The sequence below is a fragment of the Leiobunum rupestre genome, chromosome 10, assembly GCF_980474605.1.
Source record: "Leiobunum rupestre chromosome 10, qqLeiRupe1.1.hap1, whole genome shotgun sequence".
NCBI classification, from domain to species: Eukaryota; Metazoa; Arthropoda; class Arachnida; order Opiliones; family Sclerosomatidae; genus Leiobunum; species Leiobunum rupestre.
This window is the reverse complement of record NC_143393.1, coordinates 23,744,800-23,769,740: the sequence shown is the minus strand read 5'-3', so window position 1 is coordinate 23,769,740 and position 24,941 is coordinate 23,744,800. Positions and strand designations below refer to the sequence as shown.

General features: G+C 37.4%; 2 protein-coding genes across 2 annotated transcripts in view; one reads left to right on the top strand and one right to left on the bottom strand.

The window, feature by feature from the left end:
• The window catches only part of RhoGEF64C (Rho guanine nucleotide exchange factor at 64C), a 145,942-nt gene that overhangs the window by 77,741 nt on the left and 43,260 nt on the right, over positions 1-24,941 (bottom strand). The gene's annotated exons all lie outside the window — the stretch shown is intronic.
• On the top strand, positions 3,348-8,432 carry LOC149925114 (uncharacterized). Its single transcript, XM_090161698.1, has one exon. It carries the CDS (start codon positions 3,348-3,350, stop codon positions 8,430-8,432), a length of 5,085 nt encoding a protein of 1,694 aa, XP_090017824.1.

Sequence of the window (24,941 nt, the reverse complement as noted above, 5' to 3'; positions counted from 1 at the left end):
AAAGTGCTCAACCTTAAATCGATAACCAGTTGAAATCACGAAAATATTTCGCCTAGCTCGCATTCCAGGCAAATAACAGATATTACGGCCAACTGTAATTGTCGGTAACGTTTCTAGCTCTTACACGTAGCTCTGGTGAATATCTCTGGTAATAGTCCCCCCTTCAGCGTGTAAATTTCACAACGAAGCTCATGCGTGAAAATAACAATAAAAACAATCGGAAAACCGTGTTCGTGGTGGGAACCATTTTCCCCCCAATTTTTTTTCCGTGGAATAAAATGAATAAATTTGTGGCGCGCATACTACGTAATATAAGCTTTATATTTTGATTCCAGTGATTTGAGACAGGTGGATTTCTTAACGGCTGAAGCCTAGGCGTTTTGGGAGCAGGTGCAACTAATCGAGCCATACAGAAAAACGATTCATCGCGACTATATTTTGAAAATTCAGATCTTTTTAGACAACATTTTTGGTTACGTTTGTTGGTCAACACAGTCAGTGGATCGAAATCAACGTAATTCCGTATCTTCTAGAGGGCACCATTGCGACCAGTTGTCAACTCGAGGTTGTAAATCCCGTGGTACTTGACGATAGCTGCCTTCAAAACTTCCTCGACTACTTCAAAATACAGCTCGATATTATTAATATTTTTTCAGTATGAGAATTAATACATTAAATATATTTTAGCTATATTTTAGGTATAAGCATGATATAGCATCGGTTAAAAAACTGGTCGCCATTCAAAATTTGTTCAGCAAACGCGTTCATGATTCATGAGCCCGACAAGTTGCGCCAATATTTTATCCAATCTGTTTTTCTGATCCGTGTTGACCAACAATGATTTATCAATGTTTTGTGTTATATGACCATTTTTCTGTTGTTTACAGTGATTTTTGATGATTGACTGTGATTTCCAGTGATATTTCTCCATTCGTTCTGTGATTTACAGTGACTTATCAAGTTTGTATCTGTTTTACAGTTATTTATCACGTTTGTTCTGTGATTTCCAAAGCTTTATCACAAATTTCTGTGATTTCCACTTTTTAAAACATTTGTTCTGTAATTTCCACTTTTATAACATTTGTTCTGCGATTTCCACTTATTGCTAACATTTGTTCTGCGATTTCCACTTATTGCTAACATTTGTTCTGTGATTTACCACTTATTTCTAACTTTTGTTCTGTGATTTACCATTTATTTCTAACATTTGTTCTGTGATTTACCACTTATTTCTAACTTTTGTTCTGTGATTTACCATTTATTTCTAACATTTGTTCTGTGCTTTCCACTTATTTCTAACATTTGTTCTGTGATTTCCACTTATTTCTAACATTTGTTCTGTGATTTCCACTTATTTCTAACATTTGCTTTGTGATTTCCATTTATTTCTAACATTTGTTCTGTGATTTCCCATTTATTTCTAACATTTGTTCTGTGATTTCCACTTATTTCTAACATTTGCTTTGTAATTTCCACTTATTGCTAACATTTGTTCTGTGATTTCCACGTATTTCTAACATTTGTTCTGTGATTTCCACTTATTTCTAACATTTGTTCTGTGATTTCCACTTATTTCTAACATTTGTTCTGTGATTTCCAATTATTTCTAACATTTGTTCTGTGATTTCCACGAATTTCTAACATTTGTTCTGTGATTTCCCATTTATTTCTAACGTTTGTTCTGTGATTTCCACTTATTTTCAATATTTGTTTGGTGATTTGTGACATTAGTTCTGTGATTTCCACTTATTTTCAATATTTGTTTGGTGATTTGTGACATTAGTTCTGTTATTTTCAGCTACATCTGTAATTTCCAGTGATTCCTGACAATTGTTCAGTGATTTCCTTATCGGTGATTTTCCGTTCGATTGGTGCTGCTAATAACTAAAGTGAGTACCCCCTCGTTAGTAGCAAACAATCTGGTCGTAGCAATTTTAATGAGCGGAACATCGCCGAGCATGTACGCGGAATTTGGTTGGCGCGCGCAGAATAATAAGTCCATTAAGAAAAGCATCCCACACGATGTCAGAGCCTGTCTCCTTATACATCAGCGCGCAATCAAAGCTAGGCCGGACTCCCGAAAACTGGGTCACACCTGAAGAAAGCGCCATAAGAGGAGAAAACACCCATACAATCCCTGGCTAGCGTATACCATTAACTTCACCGCCCATATTAAACCATCAACTACGGTACTGCGGAATATATTAGAAGCGCCGATACAAAACCGGCTGAGAGGAAACAGAGCGGACGCCTCATTTGCATATCCTTCTAAATTAACTAATTAACTGTTAAGCCTCAAAAACGCGATCCATTTTATCCTCCAAGTGTTAATCGCTAAAATCAACCCGAGGCTTAGAGACTCGATAGTTCGCCGAAAGGTGGGTGTTAGGTACAGTTTGTACAATACGTTCATCATAAGGCCACGTTCAAATTTGAGCAAATGTCGCGATACGTTAGGGCAGCTGCGTAACGTTTAAAAGTTTTAATAGACACTAATAATTACGGTGTTTTTTTCGATTCATAAACGCGTACGTCCACGTCTAGAAACCGACAGCCCGATAAAATAAATATTCTTACATTAACGATAGATACGTACGTTTCTACGCGGGTAATGTACGCGTTTACTTATAGGCGCTAAGCCTCTATATTAAAATATCCCGCTAATATCTAATTTAAATTTAAGGTGGTGGCGCTGGCGGCGTTTCACAGGGAATAGTAATATCCGGTTGAAGCCCTCGAGAAAATCCGTGTTTTTTCCCCGACTTTCTCTCCGAAGGTAGATAACGAAAATAGGGATAATGGTCGCCATTAAATTTTGCCAGACTGGTATATACGAATAGATGTTAAAAACAAAACCAAAAACTTGATAATTATGGAGAAAAAGAAATGAACTCGTGTCCCTGTCGATATGTGGTTTATTAAAGGAAGAGTCGAAGCTAATTTAAGACGGAAAAGTGCTACCTATTTGTTTGGGCGTACGCGACTTCTTGTTTGTCTTATATCATAATTGTTTTTAACGCTTATCAATCAGATATTAGCATTTCTTAATCAATATTACATTTTTTAAATTCTGTATAAAAACCTTTGTAAATCTCAAAAAGGCGTCAGTTTGATTCCTGTTCGTCTCCTGTAAATATGATTTTAAATTAAAAGTTTGCATATCATGAACCGTCGTTTATTCTGTTGACATCTATCACGAACATATTTTTGGTCCGTCGAGCCGGATACAGTCGCGGTAATTAGTTGAGGTTTCCAATTCCTTGCCGTTACCAGTATCCAGTCTTCGTGGGAAGTAGTGTCACCATTCAGAGTCCGATTCAAGTGCGTAACTTCCATTATCAATCGGTATGGATCATCATACAGCTCGCAGACGATCGATCAAGGGTCAGATTACCAGGTTCGAGGCGGTCATCACGAATCATGCCACCATGCCCATCACACCAGTCGCAGTGGCAACGTACAAAAAGAAAGCCGATGCATTAGCCGCCGATTTGGAAACAGTTCAACAGTACATCAGTACCAACTGCCCAGTAGATGACTTCAATGCGCACGAAGCAGAGTACAATGCTCTCGTCACCCGTATGGAAAACATAGTTATATTCTTCGACACGCTCAATATTCAAGTGCCAACCGTACCAAGTAGTCTACCGACAGCTGATATTAAGCTACCGAAACTAGAGCTTCCAGTCTTCGGAGGAAACTACATAGACTGGTTCCCGTTCCATGACCTCTTTACAGCCACGGTTCATAACAATGGAACTCTATCAAGTGCCCAGAAGTTTCAGTACCTCAAAACATCTCTACGCGGTGAGGCAGCTATGCTTATCCACGCGATCCCAGTCACGGATGGAAACTACGGCGAGGCATGGGATATTCTTCTCAATCGGTTCAACAACACTCGAGAGATCGTTAACGCTCACATCAAACGGCTACTTAATCAAGCTTCTGTCAGAGACGAATCAGCAGCTTCGCTAAGACGCTTGATTGACACGACGGCAGAGTGTATTCGCTCTCTGAAAGTTCTGCAAGAACCCGTCCAACACTGGAATGCCATACTCATTTATGTAATTGGAGAAAAACTCGATAACGAGTCTAGAAGACAATGGGAGCTATCGCTGACAGGTACTACGAGACCTACGTATGAGGAATTAACCACGTTTCTCGAACAGAGAGCTCGAGCCTTGGCCGCTTCCCAATCCACATCGAGAGAAACCAGAAGCAAGCAAGCATCAACGCCATTTCCCAGGAAATATCCGGTATCACATCACGGTTCCATACGAGACAACGCATGCTCGATCTGCACTGACTCGCACCCCACATTCAAATGCCCATCCTTGCTGAAGGCTACGCATGAAGTTCGATGGAATTTAGTCAAATCGCACTCGCTTTGCTTCAACTGCCTAAGAAACGATCACGTCAGCCACGACTGCAAATCCGGTAATTGTCGAAAATGCAAGGCGAGGCATAACACTCTTTTGCATCAAGATTCGCAAGAGATGAACTCCACGTCCCGTGAAAACTCGAGAAGCGAAGTCCTTGCACATGTATCCCGCCAGCATATCGAGCCTTCTCAAGTTCTACTGCCGACAGCAATCATTCAGGTCCGGGGTGGTAACGGTTCCATCTGGCCAAGTAGAGCGCTGATCGACTCTGGCTCGCAAGCGAGTTTTATTTCCGAACAGTTCATGCAAAAGTTACAAGTCAGACGAACTCATCAGACCCTGACGATAGGTGGAATTGGTGCGACCAGTCTCAGCCAATCTAGAGGAGGCGCAACGCTGTCCATCAGTTCCAGTAGCGATCCCACCTTCAAGGCAACAATTGAAGTCCTGATCCTTAAAGACGTCACGGAAAGGCTTCCGAATTTTGCCATCAATACTCGTAACTGGTCGCGCATCAAGCAACTACAACTTGCAGATCCAACGTTCAACATTCCAGGCTCAGTCGATATACTGCTTGGAGCAAACGTTTTCCTAGACCTCATTCGAGATGGTAAACTAATGGGAAGATCTGGAGTACCTGGAGCGTTCAAGACCGTCTTTGGTTGGGTGGTAGCGGGTACCACCGGAACCCAAGACCGGAACAGTACCACATCGTCAATTAAAGTTCATAATTGCCAGCTTGAAACCCAACTTGCCAGGTTCTGGGAAATCGAAGAACTAGCAGATCAGTCCAATTTCACATCTACCGAGATCCAGTGCGAACAGAAATTTGAAGACACATTCAGCCGAAACGCTAGTGGACGGTTCGTTGTCAGACTTCCAATCAAGGAGGGTCCCGAGCCGCTCGGTGAATCTAGGAGTATAGCATTACGAAGATTCAAATACGTCGAACGCCGTTTAGAAGCTAATCCGTTGAACTACGAGAAATACCGAAGATTCATGGAAGAATATATCCAGTTGCGTCACATGGAGCTCGTTTCCACTGAAAGCAGACTCGCAGATAACACCTACTATTTACCGCACCATGCAGTCTTCAAGGAATCAAGTTCGACAACAAAACTAAGAGTCGTATTTGACGGGTCCTCTAAAACCTCCAACGGAGTCTCTTTGAACAACATCCTCCTCGTAGGTCCAAAACTACAGTCAGATCTCGTAAACCTACTCATCAGATTTCGAAGCCACGCAGTCGCACTAATGGCCGATATCGAGAAAATGTATCGCCAAATCTTAATTCACAACGAAGACCTCCGCTACCAACGAATACTATGGAGACATCGAAAGGAAGATCCGATCGAAGATTATCAACTACGTACGGTGACATACGGGACAGCGTCAGCACCCTATTTGGCTACTAAGGTCTTACAACAGTTATCTAAAGACGTAGAGTCCAAGTATCCGTTGGCTTCTCAAGTCCTCAAGGACGATTTCTACATGGACGATCTCCTTTCAGGCGCAACCAATACAATCAGCGCCATAAAACTACAACAACAGCTCAGTCAAGCCACGAGCGAAGCAGGACTTCCATTGCGGAAATGGGCGTCAAACGATCCAGGCGTCATGGAAATAATACCTTTGGAGCAGAGGGAAATCCTGGTTCCCTTAAATATCAACAACGCCGAATCAATCCCAACCTTGGGCCTACAATGGAAACCGGCAATAGACGTCCTCTCATTTGTTCTTACATCACCGAATTCCAGAGAAGTCGTTACTAAACGCACCATCCTGTCTGATACCGCCAAGGTTTTCGATCCCTTAGGTCTCTTGTCTCCAATCCTGATCCGAGCGAAAATCCTGCTGCAAGAGATGTGGCAAATCAAGGTTACCTGGGATGAAGAGTTACCATCGACGATCGTTCACAAATGGCATACCTTCCGAAAAGATCTAACCGGCATTGAAGATATCCGAATCCAGCGCTTCATCAGTCAACCTCAAGCCTCAAACTTGAGCTTACATGGCTTCTGCGATGCGTCGGAAAAGGCGTATGCGGCGGCGGTTTATTTGAAAACTATTGATGAAGCCGGACTGGTCTCGGTTCAATTGATCGTCGCCAAGACCAGAATTTCTCCTCTTCGACAAATTACGTTACCTAGACTAGAACTATGCGCTACAGTCCTTCTCGCACGACTTATCACGCTCGTACAACAGTCTCTACGAAGCACCATATCAGAAGTTCATGGATGGAGCGACAGTCGCATCGTACTGTCCTGGCTGGCCTCACATCCTCAACGATGGAAGACATTCATCGCAAACCGGGTGTCAGAAGTTCAAAACATACGACCCGTTATCCAGTGGCATCACGTTTCGGGTAAACTCAACCCCGCGGATTGTGCCTCACGTGGCATTGACGCCAAGGAACTTCTAACGCACCCTCTATGGTGGCATGGTCCAAACTGGCTACAAACTGAACCAATCAACACCGATGAATCACCCATTAAAGAGTATCCCGAATGCAGAATTGAGGAGCGAATCAAACCAGTCATCGCTGTGCATTCCAAGAGCGATACCAGTCTCTTAGAACGATATTCATCATTAACGAAGCTCCTTCACGTTACCGGGTACATTCAACGTTATCTTCGCAACAGCCGAACCTTGCCGGAATCAAGAGAACTGGGCCCGTTAACGAAGGAAGAGAACGATCGCGCATTCAATCATTGGATAAAAGTCACTCAATCGGCTCACTTCGGAGCAGAAATCCGACATCTGGAAGATAAAAAACCTCTACCAACAAAAAGCAAAATTCTGGGGCTGACACCATTCTTGGACGCAGCCGGTGTCCTTAGAGTTGGCGGACGAATCCGACATGCGAAAATCTCAATCGATCAAATTCACCCAGTCATCCTGCCTCGAAAAAGTACATTCACTGATCTCATCATCAACAACGAACATGCCAAAACACTACATGGAGGGCCGCAACTAATGATGGCGTCCTTACAATCGAAGTTCTGGATCATGGGGCTTCGTGATGCTGTTCGCTTTCATTTCCGAAGGTGTTTGAGATGTGTCCGACAACAGGCAAAAACCATCACTCAACTTATGGGCAATCTACCAGCTCCTAGAGTCAACCCCGGACGAGCGTTCCTCAAAAGTGGAGTCGACTACGCCGGTCCGTTCAATCTGAAAGTCATGAAGGGACGAGGATGCCGATCATTCAAAGGCTATATCGCCATATTCGCCTGTTTCTCGACCCGTGCACTGCACCTCGAACTGGTCAGCGACATGACTACTGCTGCATTCTTGGCAGCCTTCAAACGTTTCGTCTCCCGTCGAGGCAAATGCACCGACGTCTATAGCGATTGCGGGACGAACTTCGTTGGAGCCAACAAGGAACTTAAGGAATTTATACGAATTGTCTCAACTAACACCAAAGACCAGACCATAGCGCAATGGATGAGCGACGAAGGAACCATCTGGCATTTCAACCCCCCGGCAGCTCCGCATTTTGGTGGCCTCTGGGAAGCGGGCGTGAAATCAGTGAAATATCACCTGAAGAGAGTCATCGGGGAGACACGACTGACGTTCGAAGAGATGCAGACACTACTATGTCAAGTAGAAGCATGTCTAAACTCCCGTCCCCTGACTCCAATGACATCAGATCCAGCCGACTTAGCAGTCTTGACACCAGGACATTTTCTGATTGGGGACTCCTTGACGTCCATACCAGAACCCGATTTCACTTCAACCAACATCAACCGTCTCTCCCGATGGCAGCTCGGACAACAGATATTACAACACTTTTGGCGACGTTGGCAAGCCGAGTACCTGTCACGACTCCAACAACGTCCAAAATGGACGAAGAGTACTCGCAATCTAGAAATTGGAGATTTGGTACTACTTAAGGAGGAGTTACCGCCAACCAAATGGAAGATGGCCAGAATCATTAAAATCCATCCAGGGGCCGATCAACTTGTTCGCGTCGTCACGGTCAAGACTACGGACAGGGAATTGCAACGACCGGTCACCAAACTGTGTCAACTTCCGTTGGAGCCTTAACTTCAAAATTCACATTTTAAGGTGGGCGGGATGTTTGGGCGTACGCGACTTCTTGTTTGTCTTATATCATAATTGTTTTTAACGCTTATCAATCAGATATTAGCATTTCTTAATCAATATTACATTTTTTAAATTCTGTATAAAAACCTTTGTAAATCTCAAAAAGGCGTCAGTTTGATTCCTGTTCGTCTCCTGTAAATATGATTTTAAATTAAAAGTTTGCATATCATGAACCGTCGTTTATTCTGTTGACATCTATCACGAACACTATTAATGAGTGACAAGCTGTATTCAGTTGCAGGTTAAGAAAGGCAAAATATCTATCACATGGCGGAAAGATACTAGCATAGAGATCGACGTTTGAATAAGAAATTATCCAATTATTTATTTTTATTCATAACCGCAAATTATACAAAAAATATACGAAAAAAACCGATTATTTTTGCATGTTAAATCGTTGTTTATTCGTATGAAATGTTCATAAAAAACAATAAACCCAACTTTTTATGGTTAATCGAAATTTTGCCGGTTAATTTATTCGTTCCGCCGACCTCTATACTAGCACGACTTTCCGATAAATCGGCGGCGGGAATTTTGAATTTCGCCTATTTTCTGATGAATTCCTAAAGGTTCCTACGCGTGTTATATTCATCCATTTTAAAAATGTTAATTGCGTAAATTTCAAAATGATCAATAAATATTTAATGTTGATTATTATTTTTAAGCTTAGCGTATTTTTAGTGTGTGTTAGAACGGTGTTCGCAGTTCGCAACCCGGGGCAGAGTGTTATCATTGTGTTCAGAGACTATACAGAAAAAGCAACTTTTATTACCGCTCCAATAGACCATTCTATAAAATACTACTTATGCGGTTATTTTTTTTGTGTATAGAGAGGCTTGGCCCGATTTTTCATGAACCAGGGAGGCTCAAAAAGGATTCTCTGGCAAACCTGCCAACCTAGTTGTCTGGATAAATAGTGGATGTTTGATAAAAATCCTACTCATTTAACGGTTATAGTTTTATACAAACCATTATAAATAGTTAATTAAATATATCCCATTGATTTTGTAAATAGTTCAGTTATGGAATTACTATATTTTGAAAATCGACTTTATGGGTGACACTTCAGAAAATACAAATCAAATAGGAATGGACGTAAGCCGAATTTTTGAAACCAAAGAATAAATAAGTTTTAGGGATGCACCGATATGGGTACAGCCGATATATCGGCCGATATTAACAAAGTTACCTATCACAATATTATGCTTTTTTGTTTACTCTCGTAACCACCTGTTAAAAAATGATATGATCTATGGCTTTTGGAGTCTAAAAACCACTTATGATTCCTGACCGTTTTGGACGCGAATAATTATTTCCTACAACAGCGATCAACTGGCCTTTTTAAAAGGAAATGTAAGGTTGTGGCAATAGATGTTTTCCATTAATTAGTTAGTTGAGTATCGCCTTTTTTTAAAGTTTTTCCTGAAAATATTTTTCTAATACCAGAAGTATCGGCTAATATCGGCCTCGCTTAAGCCGATATTGGCCGATACCGATATTTGAAAAAATAGCCGATATATCGGCCGATATATCGGTTACCGATATATCGGTGCATCCCTAAGTTTGCAAGTCCTACTGAAGTAGCGCTATGTTGTCTTTGTGAAAGTGTTTGGCATGTTTAGCTAGGGTTTTATAGAAAGGTCTATTACATGATCTGATCTAAGAATCGCCTTGGGTGTACTCGTGTTAAGTTGAGGGTGTTTGTGTTGCGTTGTTGATAGATATTTTTTTTGACCTTGAAGACGTCCTATTGTCAAGGCCAAATCGAAACATAAATTTAATCTTGGGTGGAAAAGATCACACTCGTGCCGGACAGGAATCGAACCCGGTTCTATTGCATTGTAGCAGAAGTAAATGCACCTAAGTTATTGAAATAGCGTTCAGAATCGGAGGGCGTTTTGCTGATGAAAATGAAGAGAAAATCGAGTCAAATAAAAGCTAATTTCCATCCCCGTCTTTTGACGTGATAAATTGCACTTGGGAATTGTTGGTATAGCTATTTATATGTGTAAAATATGGTTTCATAAAAAGAAAAACGTTTTGTTTTTTGGCCTAGGAGCTAAATAAATAGCATTTAACAATTGGATTTTCGTTATTAAAAGCTTGCCATATGTGAACATGTTCAAAGCCCGTCATGTTTTCGTGAAACGAAATTTAAGCAGATTAATTTTATATATAAGCTAGATTACTCCCTCTACACCTCCTTTCGAGGAAGAGTAAAAAAAGTAACGTTTGAGCTCTGGAACAAGCGAACAAAATTCGGGACAGGGTAAATCTTACCCCGAGAACAGGCGAATAAAACGTTTTAGGGTAAAAAGTTTACACTTTTTGTCCTCGGACAGGCGAAAAGAAACCACCTAACTATATTTTAGAATGACCTATACATTCGTGCCGGACGGGAATCGAGCCCGGATCTATGGCAGACGTTTTCGAAAATGCTCAAATAAAAGCGAATCTATTAGGCGATGCGTGTACTTAAATAGAGCTCGATAGAATTTGCCGCTTGATGAACTCGCATTTACGAGAAGAGCTACTATTTTGCTTTTCCAATTTCTCTCATTTAAAATAGTTTGATTAGTTTTCTAGAGATAAAACAATAAACAAATAGTCTCATTTTTAAAAGGTTTAAGAAGTAATTTAGGGGGTGGCGCTAGTGTCGTATCTAGGGGTGATACCTGTTTGGGGCTGTTTGGGGGGTGACACCCGACCGTGAAAAAAATAAAAACTTACACAAACTAGAGGAATTCGGAAAAACTTTTTTACACGTTTTGACTAGTAAGTAGCGCACCATGATATCCGCACCGGGTTCCACGCATGTTAGCTACCCCACTGGGTGGAGCTAATATAAAAAGGTAGGTTTTTTTACGCTACGTAATATGTGAACAACCAATAAGCAATTAAATGTTTCCTGGACAATCCTATAAATTAACCAAATTGATTTGGGTACATTTGTTCGAATTTCATTCGTCCGAACGGTGGTACAAATGTCCGAATGCTGGAAAACAGGATCGTATGTCCGAAAACGTATTTCATTTGCCCGAAAAATGTATCACAACTTTGGTTGGTGATTTATGTTAACTTTACTGGCGAATTTCATTTGTTCGAATAATCGTTTGTCCGTTTTTTCGAACATTAGGAATTGGTTGTTTTTCTTTTAAATATTGTTAATATAAGAAAATAGTAACATTAACGTGAACCTAACCTAACCTAACCTAAAATATCCACAACATTCAACACAATTCCCACCTACTAACAAACAACGATATTTACAATGTAGTTTTTTATCTTTTATTCCTGCACTAAAAAAATCCGGACCAAAAAAACAGCAATACGAAATACTAATTTAGCGACAGAATTCGGACAAGTGATGCTACCGATTCGGACGAATGAAACAAACAAGTTGTCCAATTCGAACAATTGAAACATTTGTTATTTCGGTGGTTCGGACGAATGAAATTCGAACAAATGTACCTACCCCACCAAATTAATCCTATTTTTCCTACAAGGAATTGAAATTTTTGGCTGGGATACTTGCCGTTCATCAGACAATACGTCGATTTAAGTCGAAGAAATGGAAGCAAGGCATTGAGAATAGCACTTAGAGTCTCTTACTTCTCTGGGAAAACAGCACCTAGGATATCTCTTTCAAAACCAAAAAGATAATTTAAAAACAAAAAACACGCTAAGTACCAAAAAACCTTAATAATTCAAGATAACCACCCCATAAACAATAGAAAAAAAGAGAAAAAGAACTGTACACGGCGCAGCAACCAATTAAAACTAGGATGGAACTTGATCAAGATAAATTACGCCAACAGACAGCGAAACAGTCTTATCCCGTTTCCCGGGGCTGCGTACACGAGAAACACTCAACAGAAAGAACTTGCCTCCTTTACTTTTCATTCCTTCGCCGGGAAAGTTTTTTGGCTTATAAGATAGATATTCTGTGATATATATTTTTTTAATGAACCACGAAATCGTAAAGGAGCATTTTTTAAGGGGGGGGGGAATCGGGATTACCCAAGACAGCGAACCACTGTGACCCCTTTTTCCGTGACCTTTTAAGGAGAGCACCCATTAGGACTCTCTCGAGAGGTAAATGAAGGGTTAGATAACCCAGTGAAAGGTACTCCGTAATCGAGTAGCGGACGGGGTTGAATTTAAAGTCTGCGTGATGTAGGTTGCCGAAGAAAGGTTAAGGAAAGGTCAAACTAATGGGCACAGTTTCAGTTTCTCTTCCGAGAGACGTATAGGCACCTCACGGTATAAAGGTGATTTATATTTTAAGGGGAAAGACGCTTCGCATTGAATTCCGCTAACTGGTTCCGCGAGTTTTGAAATTTATGCGTTAGTTCGGTCATCATAACCAAGCATTAATTTATGTTTATTTCAATCGCGTTGGATGACGTTAGTTTGAGGGAACCAATGAGATACCGAGCTGATTTGATTTTTTAATAGGGGTAGCTTACTAATCGAGCATGTACAAAAAGAAAAAAAATACATTATCGTCATAACATTACTTAGTTATTTCCATGCTTAAAGGAAGTGTGAACTTCCATATTTACGGTGGATTAACGTATTTAATCAGATATAGGTTAATACCCAAGGCACCACTTTTGAAGACTTTTAATTCAGGTGGCCGGGTTACAATGCGTAGGAGGGTGGTGGCAAGCCCTGCATGCCACGCGAGCCAACAGCTCCCTACACTAACTATTACCGTTAACCTCACATATCTGCCGCCAGGTGTAACAGAAGGTAGGGATAAATAGCGCTAGCTACGTCAAAAACAAGGCATAGCGCGTGTTAACGGACGAAGTTTCGATTTAGCGTCTACTTCCTATACACTCTTTTTCGCACCTTTATTTTACCCCCTTACTTGCCTCCCGCTCGTCTTCCATTGCATCTGCCCCCACCGGGGAGTCTAGCATCCACTCTTTGGGTTCCAGTAATGGCGGACGGGGCTGAAAGGGGAAAATCAAACGTGGACGCGCCCTGGAAAATACCGCGAAAAAGAGTGTATACAGTATCCTTGGTATATATATGAAAGCCTCGTTATCGACTAGGCCAGTGGTTCCCAAACTTCTTGAATGTCGGAACCCTTTTGTAATTGAAAAAATCAGCGGAACCCCTAATGGGGGGCGCAAATCTGTGTTTAGTTTTTTTTTGTAGTGAAAAACCCCCGGATTTAATTATTAAAATAAAATTGTGCAGCAGGACTCGCGAAAAATTGAATTAAATTTTAGACGAAACTGAAAATGTATAAGCTCCCACGAAAATGGAAGATAATTTATACTCAAGATAGTATGTGTTCGCCTTCTAACTGTATACAACAAATAAAAAGCATTAAAATAAAGGACACAGTTTTAGAAACACTGGACTAGGCAATATAGACAATTGCCTATAATGCCCGCACTTTCGGAGGACCCTGATTCGAAAAGTAGGTTTATTACATTCATTTAAGGAGAAAAATGAAATGCTAAATTAGGGCCCAGTTATAAGACTTTGCCTAGGGCCCGGAAAACTGAATATACCAACGTGAAGGCACCACTTTATTTGAAATTTAAATTCTCTTAGGGCCCGTAGTTTTTCTATTTAATAGGGCCTGGGCCTATTCTCGGCAGCCTTGTTAAACCCTCAAAGCGGTGTTTGAGTATGCAATATGCCAGCAAATGTAGACTAAAAGATTACAAATAGCGTATACTTTTCAAGTTATGAATAATTTAAGCCAGGAATCCAGACTGCTGACTTAAATTATTAATAGCTAATAGAGAATAATTAATTTAAATCAAACACATTCTAATGTCAAAACTCACCTAGATAGATTTATAATGGAAGGAGTCAAGGTTCTCGACAATTTCGGGTTAACAGAAGTGCATAATATATTCCTAACGAAAGAAGTAGGTTTTACCTCCAAACGGCAATTGTGAACGCCACGACCCAAATTGTACCACAATTAAACCAACATTTTTCCAAAACATGAGTCGCAAGCCGAGTTGGCCAAGTTTTAAAGAACTGCCGGTTTTTCTGTCCGAGGCTTAGTTTCAAATATTTAAAGGGGAATGGTTAAGCTTTAACCAGTTAGATAGCCCTATAGCACGTTAAAGGGAAGGCGAAAGAAAATGGCAGCTCGCTTGGCGGTAAATTTCACTCGTTTAAAAATTATTTTCTCGTCATTAAAAAAAGATACAATTTTACGACTGATATTTTTTAGTATATTTAAACATGATCTTTCAAATAGACCCAAGTTTTACCCAACCTGGACTTTTCCTTTAAGAAATGTCTGTAGCAGACGCTAGATCATAGGCGCTACCTCGGAGACGCTAGGGCCGTTGCGCCACCTAGACTCGTTTCAGAATATCCCTGGTAGTCCTTAAATGTGCATGACAGCGCCCCGGGTGGTAAGAAAATGAATATCTGATGTTCCACAGTCAAAACCAGAAGTCATATTCCCTTAATCCAGTAATAAAATTATAACAACCATCAAAACCATCATGGAAAAACTAAGTTCAATAAAAATATCCTCCATAACCATTAAATAAAAATAAACCAACCCTTTTAACCACCAGTAATTACTATATCAAACAACATTATACCAAGAATACATTTAAAAGAATAACTAACAAGGATACATCCCAAAGTGTAACCCACAGATTTTGTTCAAACTCGGGGGATTGGTAGACCTTCATGTATCATGAAAAATCCTAAAGGGAATTTATTCAATGGGCAACCATTTTGCCATGGCAACGAAAAATGTTTTTGACAACACAAAATATTAAATTTTCCCATTGAAAATAACATAGGTCAGAATCCCATGTTATTTTCAATGGGAAAATTTCCATTTTTTGTTGTCAAAAACATTTTTCGTTGCTATGGCAAAACGGTTGCCCATTGAATAAATTCCCTTTAGGATTTTTCAAGTTACACGAAGGTCTACAACAAAATCGGTGGGTTACACCACGGGATGTCTCCTTGTAAGTTGAAACGATCCGTGGGCTTCATGGTCTAGCGATCTCTTGACACGAGTGCAATGGCGTCGAAAGTCGTAAACTCCAGGGAACCAATGAGATCCGTTATTGTATAGGGGGGAGGAGCTTACAGTTAGAGCGTGAGGGGCTAAAAATCGCTCAACTTGGTAATTCTTTCAACAGTAGAAAAAAAGACTTTCTTGATAATACTTGGAATAAAATATATCCTTTCTTATATAGAGAAAGAGTTTTAAAAAGACGAAACAAAGACAAAGTAGGTCAGAGGTGAAAGTTAACGAGAAGTCGACGAAATCGGGGGTAATCATCTAGAAAGAGTTCTATTCGACGAAGAAGACAAAAGAGAGGAAATACATCCGAGAGAAACTTTTCACAGCAAATATGAGTTTTTTAATTTCATACGTTAGCGCACGCTTGAACGGAGAAACCAAAAACCCATGAGAACAAACAGCACCGATTTTCGAAAAATAATTACTCTATTTTGGGGATATCCACCTTCCTTGCCAGCCAAGACAATCGTCATCAAACTAATATCAAAATTGAGCTTTTTAGTCTTTGGGTAAATGAACTCGACGTTAGAATAATCAAACTGTCATCTCTAAATCGGCTCCTACATTTACAAAAAAATTACTATATTTAGAACGTTTATTTCTTCTCGCGTAATTTCTATTATAATTGATTTTTATTATTTAACCACCCCGCCGGTAAATATTAGGCTTTTGTATTGTAATATCCTCTTATTTTACTGTTATATTTATCTCGGTGGATATTAATTTTGTTTGATATTTTTAATTGTTAACTATATTTTCAAACGTGTTATTTTTATTATTAATATAATATTAATTAAGTGCCTGTTAAATTAAAAAATCAATAATTTTAAGTTACTTAGAAAATTAATTTTATTTACATTTTATAAATTACCTTATACAGGTATTAACTTAATTTGTTATTTTTTAAATGGAAAGTTTATTTTTACACAGGTCATTTTTATTACTAATATATTATTAATAAGGCACATTTTTAATTAAAAAATTACTAATTTTAAATTACTACGAAAATGATTTTTGGTTAAATTTAAAAAAATAGCTAATACAGGACTGAATTAAGTTAATTTGTAAATTTTAATTTTAAACATGATTTTTTATTATTTTATTAATAATATAATATTACTTTATTAATACTTAAATGCGCGTTTAATTAATTAAAATTCAAATTAATTATTAATTAAATAATTTTAACTTACTGATAAAATATTATAAATATATTTTAAAAATTACCTAATACAGGTCTGAAATAACTTAATTTGTTAGTTTCTTAAAAGTGCTATTTTTATTATTTTATTACTAATGTAATATTAATTAGGTGCGTGTTTAATTAAAAACATAATTAATTTTATAATACCATTAAAATTTTTTTAAATTAAGTTTAAAAAAATATTTTAATATACAGATCTGAATTACATTAATTTGTAATTTTTAATTGTAAAATTTTTTAAACGTGTTATTTTATTATTAATACAATAATACTTTATTAATACATAAATGTGGGTTTAATTAACGAGATCAAAAATTATAAATTACTGAGAAAAAGTTTTTAAATAAATTTTAAAAATTACCTAATACGGGTCTGAATAGCAAAGCTACAGAGACATTCGCCAAATCTTAACCCAAAAATTAGTGACCACAATAATAATATTAATACAAATTATAAGGTTTTGTAGGACAATTTTAGTGAGGTCATTGATAAGCTGGTATTTTAGCCCACAACCAGTACTCACCCTTAAAACTTTGTCTAAGCTATCAACTCACTCTCGCGTAGATTTATAATAGGTAGATTTAATGGTGGAAAAGGGCAGCCTTACAACGAAATTTAGGTGGGTTACGGTCGCCTAGTAAATATAGGTGGAGTCCTCAATAAAACCCTTCGAGCTATTTAACATAAAGTAGAAATAAAAAACTTCACAAACTATATATTAAATGCGCGACAAATAAAAATTAAGGTTTCATATTCTGGAATAATAAATTTGATACCGATATACTCTAAATATAATTAAAAACGTTTTTGGATGTTGAAAAGAGATTAAGGTAAATGGAATTCATTATAAGTATTGAATGAAATTAGTTTTTGAAGACGGAAATATCAGAATTTAGGAGATTAGCTGGGAGCACTTCCGAATACTACATCGTTCCATTTCCGTTTCATTTTATCATCCATCTCCGGATATACAAAATTTACGAATATGTACTAATTACGTAACACGGTTAATTATTGCCGACAGTGCTGCTTTATATAACGTTATTTTTAAACCTTAATTTCGTAACTTTTCATTTCATTTTTTATTTCTTTAAATTAAAAACGTTAAATCGATTAATGTTAAAATAATATTAAACGTATTTTTATCGAATTTTTTAATTTAAAAAAATAATATTTTAGTCGGGTTACTTAAAAATAACTGGTTTACAGAGCGATAATTTTAATCATAATTTTTTAACTTTAATTTCTATGTAATTTATTTAATATTAAAATAATATTTAAACGTATTTTTATCGTTGACGTTCTTTATTTTTTAATTTTAAAAATAATATTAAATCTCCTATTTTTTAGATTTTTCAAAAAAATTAGGCATTTGTTCAATTTATTTCAACACGATATTTAATTTCGAAGGTAACCGATTTAAGATGTTATTTAAACTTAAATAATTAGTGGTCGCATTTGCGAGGAAGGCGACCTATTTTGTAGTTCACTTATAAACGTAAATACATGTACGGTCGAAGACCGGTATCAGGGAATATGTAAATTTATGGAATTGACATTCTTCCTGAAAGTCGCCAGCTAAGCGTACAAGCGCAATTAAAATCAAAAAGGATCCGGACGACAAGCTTAAACCGGAATTTTTACAGTTATTTCGACAAAGAAAAAATTAAACTACTTATTTATTCATTTCAAACGAAGCCTTATTCGTAGAGAAATATAAAATCGATAGTTAAGCCTTTGTGGATCGATTTAAGAGTTTATTTTTAGATTTCATATTTTTTGCCCCGAAAGAACTTTTTGGAATTTTTTCGTAGATACTAAAACAATCAATCGTTTATTTTTATTCAAATAGGATTTTATTGAATTTTGAACCATTAATGTTTCTGTTTCTTTCACAATCTATTTAATTTATAATCTGCTTCTTTCGGTTAAATAATCTAAAACCAAATGAAATAATAATAAAATTGAATTACTATATAATTATTTTATTTGTTCAGATATGCATTGTATTGAAATTGTTTCGGATAATATTTTTCAAGGTTTTTATTCCACCCATTGAAATACATTACGTGAGTTAAATCAACTATTTTCTGAAGAAAACTTACTAGATTTAAACCGATACAGACGAACACTCTAGAAACGTCTTAGCCACTACGAAAAATAACTCGAAACTGTTCAAAAATAGCTACAAACGTGACTAGGCATAAGAGCTTCTCCTGATACGAAACGGAACGCGCTAGCAACAACAGCGTGATATTGCAAAAATAAAAGAATCTGAAAAACCCCTAAAATAAACACGAGTCCGACCAGCAACTAAACTATAAAGTGCTAAAAAACTAGGAATAAACTTACACTTTAAAAAGATAGGCGAGCTAGAAATCTCCACAAAAAGTGCTTTTTGTAGTTCGGCCAACAGGGCTGAATACTAAAATATCCTGACGTCAGTTGAAACAAATCAAAGGGAATCCACGACGAAAAATGCACCAAAAATCCAAAGCGCAAATATCGCGACGAAAACTAACTTTCAGAAAGAGAGGGAAATATTCGCCGACAAAACCTCAAACAATAAATTTTTAAAATCTCGTTCACTTTCATCAGAAGGAACTGAAACCACTTTTGAGTACCCGCTCTACAAGCCCCCCCTCCTACACGAATGTCTGTCTTTAGCGAACCAGTTACCTAACCGTCGCGTTAAAGGCGGAGAGGGGGTAAAGTCGAGCCTGTTTTGGCCCCTTTCCGATTTAGATAATCGAGCGGGGATGAAGGATTTCAGCCTACCTTTACCTCTCGCGAGACGGCCAATCAAATTCTAGGAAGTATCAATCCCCGGCTTAGTTACGAATTTATTCACCCACCAAAATCTCCCCTTCTCCTGGCCAACTACCCCCCTACTCCGTTTATCACGATGTCACCCTCGCTACATTTCGATTACAGCTGATCTAGATTAGAGGAAACGCTTTTGTGCTTCCGTTCTTCCCCAATCAAATTTAAAGTTTCAGTGGAAGCTATTTCAATTTGGGTCGCTACATTTAAGGTTGCTATTTCTAAATTAAATATTAATACTTGGACTTGTTGAGGTTAACGGTAATTGAAAGTGTAGGGAGCTGTTGGCTCGTGTGGCGTGAAGGGCTTGCCACCAGCCTCCTACGCGTTGTAACCCGGCCACCTGAACTAAAGGCTTTAAAAGTCGCTTGTTGACTTAGGCCTAAGGTGGTGCCTTGGGTATTACCCTAGCTGATTATTATTATTATTATTATTACCTTAAATTTCAACTATAAAGAAATTAATCTACGATGCAACTATTTCGCCAAGAGAGTACCTAAGAATAGAGAGTTTCAGCAATCCATTTCTATGCGTAAACCATAAGTAACATAATAACAATAAGTATGACACTTCCTATTGCTTTAATGCTAATAGATCTTAAAAGAAATTGATTTGAAAAAATTCAACGGTTATATTGTGTAAATTGGCGCGTGCTTGCTCGGAAGGGATAATCTTATTGGCTAAGACAAATGCGGATAAATATTGCTAAGCCCACGTGATCTATTTTATTATCAGAATAAATAATTACACGTGCGACGAAAAAATGGGCGATATCATCGAGATTCACGCGTTTTTAATTTAAAAACCCTTCCTTTTGACGATTTTTATTTTGGAGTGAATAATTTCTTTTAGCGTCTATTTTCTAACCGAACATTTTTTCGGCACTGATACTCTCCACATTTTTATTAAAAGTTTTAAGCCTAATATCGGAGAGCACGTTCTGGAGTCGCGAGGGGCTTTGGCTTTGTTTTGAAGCCCGCGTGTGAATCACGCGTGATAAAAAACATGAGCTCGTGGCGCCAAGAAAAACTTTTGCATTTTTATAATTTTGGCCTAATATTCCGCCTATCTTTCGGAAACCAGATATTTCAGCTTAGCGGAAGTGTCGCATATTTTAGACACTAGAGGGCAATGCGCCGAGAAAACATATTGATTACGCAATAACTATGAAAATTAGTTTGGTTGTAAATCTCGTTAATTGTCATACTTATTGTTATTATGTTACTTAAACGCGAACGTCTACGCCAAATCCGAGAAATTTATCATACGTTGGGACCCAGGGCTGGACTTAAGGCACTAGTCACGGCATTTAACTACTAAAATAAATGATCTGACTACTTAAATTAATCGAAATCTGGGGGCTCACTAGTCAATTTGACTAGTGAAAAATTTACGTAAATATTCATAAATAAATAAATTCGACAAACCCATTTCATTTACAAAAAAATTGTGATCGGCCAAAGTCACGTATAGCTCAAGTGATAATAAACTCCTATTTTAATTCTGACGGGTAAAGCAAAATGTTGGCTGTCCTTCTGGTTTTTAAACCCCCATTTTTACCCCCACTAGTCAGTGACTACTAAAATAAATTAAGATAGGAGGCTCACTAGTACGGCAGACTTCTAAAAAAATATGCTTATGTCCAACCCTGTTGGGAACGTCGGGAACTCAGGAATCTGGAATTTGAAAAAACAGACGACGAGTTAATCTACCAAAAAAAGCAATTTTTAAAAACTAGTTAGGTCGTACAGAAAACAAAATGTTGTGCGTCACTTTTTTTTCAAATGAAGTTTTATTGGGTGCATATGGCAATGCATCGGGGACTTCACGCCATCAAAGTTAGAAAGATGTTGTTGGTGCATGTGGCAACGTGGCCTTTTCAGTTTCCTATTTGAAACATAGATGGCACCGTATTTCACTTAGCTAGAAAAAAGAAATTGTAAAAATTTTTGCTGAACGAAATTTGAACCCACACGTCGGGAAGAAACGTAGACGTTCGCGTTTACGCCTAGAAATGGGTTGCTGAAACTCTCTAATCGTCCGCTACCACCCTTCGTACCGGATTTACTGAAGGTGGGGCCGTAGGCCGATTTTTTTTGGGCCTTTGTAAGGAGAAATATGATTTTTCAAATAATAAAGCAACAAGCCTGATCTGTTTTTCTCTTAAGCCGAATCATTGAAAAATCCATTGATTTCATCGGTGGTGGGGGCCCATAGGCCTGTGCCTAGTAGGCCTAGTCCTTAATCCGGCACTGATTCGCCTGCTTTTCAGTCGCAAAACTTTAACGTAGCTGGCGATCGTCTGGGTGCCACGAATATTTTTTTAACAGGTAGCGTAAATAACTGGCCCGCAAATTATTCAATGAACCTCATAATAAAAATAGTCCCGAGAGACGTTAGTTACGCCACTTGGTTTCGGCTCGGAGGAATAAAGAAGGCATACAGGAGTAGCGAAGCACGTTTGAGGGCCGGTCCACTAATCCTGTTTGCTTGCTTTATTCCTCCAAGGTTTCAGAATATCTGCAATCCCATATTTTAAGGTATTTGGTATATGAATACATTCTTGGTATCGTCTAGATCGATAACAATAATTAATAATTGTGAGAAAAAAATACTACACTTTGATCTTAGCCAAACAACGATGAAGCTTACTATTAATATTTTTCAGAAAATATATATTTTATTCCAAGTCATCTATTTTGTTGAAACCAAAATATTTTACATAGCCCTAGCGACATATAAATGTTTTTCTTACGTTTAATTTTATTTTATTTAGCAAAAAAAAATTAACATTGGAAGAAATTTGAAAGAAGTCGTATTAGAGAAAATACGATTATTAGTTAGATAGGCGTATTGTTTTCTATAATGGCTTAATATCTAAAATATTCAAATTAGCGTGAACAGAAATGAAAACCCGAAATTATTCAAATTTGTTCGTTTTGTCGAAACTGGTCGAAGACGACAGAAATGTTTTTTGGAAATTTAGAATATAAAGAAAAAAAGGAAAAGTGTGTCAAAACTACCACCTAGTCACGATAACCAGCAACGTCAATGACGCGTAACTCGTAAACCAGAGATTTCGCGGTAAGACCCGTTTTCATTAGACGCAACTATTACGTACGACGTCTGATTTACATAAAAAAACACATTTGTAGGCCTAATGGCGTTTTAATATACACTGTTGCTCTTTGATTTAAATAAAATTATTTTTTGAATAATTTAAATCACCTCTAATACTTTATTATAAAAATGTACAAAATACCTTTTTAGACATGCCATTAAAAATCAAATTAGGAGTTGTAATTAAATTTAATTTAGATTAATTTAAATTTAAATTAGTTTCTGATGCTTTCAAATTATCAATCAATTCTCCAAGAGTCAAAATCCATAAAACAAAATAAAAATAAAAACATCAACTGAAATAAATAAATTGGATTTAAAAATAATTTTTTTTAATAAGAAAATAAAAAATCAACAAAGCTGCATTTCATTTTCTTTCCTTAATACAAGTATTATGCGTAGAAGGTTGAATTGATTTCATTTGACATTTTTTGAGTTTGTACAAGTTGGAAGTAAGGGCTAAGTCACTAGTGACTTGTAAGTTTTGGTTTTTATCACATAATTAACATAAAATGCCAAAACAATTTTACAGTACAGAAGTAAAAATATCGTTGTTTACTATTATACATGTATATACTAAATTAAATTCGATTAACACAGCGAAGTTTAATAAAATACATTTAATTAAAAATTAAAACTGGAGAGATATTAAACTTAATTTTTTAAGTGCACTATTAATTTACAAAAATTATGGTTAATTGTTTTAGCATAGAGTTTATGACGTGTATACCGCTATACAACTTCAAATTCCTAGCTAAAACACATATTGAGTTATTGGCCTTGTATCGTTTTTTAGTTAACACCCTGTATAAAATTGAATTGTTACCGTCTTCTCGACCGTTCGAAAGAATACGTTCTCCGTATCCTAAATACGTTCTCCGTATCATTAATACGTTTTCAATATCCTAATTACGTTTTCAATTTCCTTAATACGTTCTTCGTATCCTAAATACGTTCTCCGTATCCTAAATACTTTCCCCGTATCCTAAATACTTTCCCCGTATCCTATATACGTTCTCCATATCCTAAATACGTTCTCCGTATCCTAATTACGTTTTTCGTATCCTAAATACGTTCTCCGTATCCTACTTACGTTTTTCATATCCTAAATACGTTCTCCGTATCCTAATTACGTTCTTCGTATATTAAATACGTTATCCGTATCCTAATTACGTTCTCCGTATCCTAATTACGTTCTTCGTATATTAAATACGTTCTCCGTATCCTAATTACGTTCTCCGTATCCTAATTACGTTCTTCGTATATTAAATACGTTCTCCGTATCCTAATTACGTTCTCCGTATCCTAATTACGTTCTTCGTATACATAGTTTGCATCCCTACGTCACCAATGACGCAGTTGCAAGTATAGATATATGCACCAAGAATAAATATGTTATTTGAGCAAGAATGAACCGTACAAGGCCGCCATTTTGCTGGTGTAGATATACAGTATATTTATCAGTAAAACGCGAGGGTTAACAGTTTCAATCGTCTGTTTGCGGATTTTAATTATTTTAAAATGATTTCGAATTTAGATTCACGTTAAAATTGGTTAACTGCCTTGTTACAAATTGTTCGAGTAGTTCAATTAGAGATCGAAAATTGTTATTTTATTCGATCACCACCAAGGCCTAATTTGATAAACTTTGCCAACTTCTTTTCGTAGATATTTCAGTCGTCATTTGCTATTTTGTTTAAATAACCCGGGTTTAAAATCTTATCTGGTTTGGTTTAGGGCCCATAGCAATATTAATTAAAAAAAAATTGAAGCCTAAATTTAATTTTCGTACGTTTGATCGCTTTGGTGCGATGACCTACAAAATGGCTACCTATTTTGTAGTTTGACTTTTTGATCTCCCCTCTCGGTTTCCATGGAGACCATAGGCCCCTCCCTTAGGTGCAAACTATGTATTATAAATACGTTCTCCGTATCCTAAATACGTTCTCCGTATCCTAAATACGTTCTCCGTATCCTAATTACGTTCTTCGTATATTAAATACGTTATCCATGTCCTAATTACGTTATCCGTATTCTAAATACGTTCTCCGTATCCTAAATACGTTCTCCGCATCCTAAATACGTTCCCCGTATCCTAAATATGTTCTCCGTATCCTAAATACATTATCCGTATTCTAAATACGTTCTCCGTATCCTAAATACATTCTCCGTATTCTAAATACGTTCTCCGAATTCTAAATACGTTCTCCGTATTCTAAATACGTTCTCCGTATCCTAAATACGTTCTTGACTATAACCTTAAAACAAA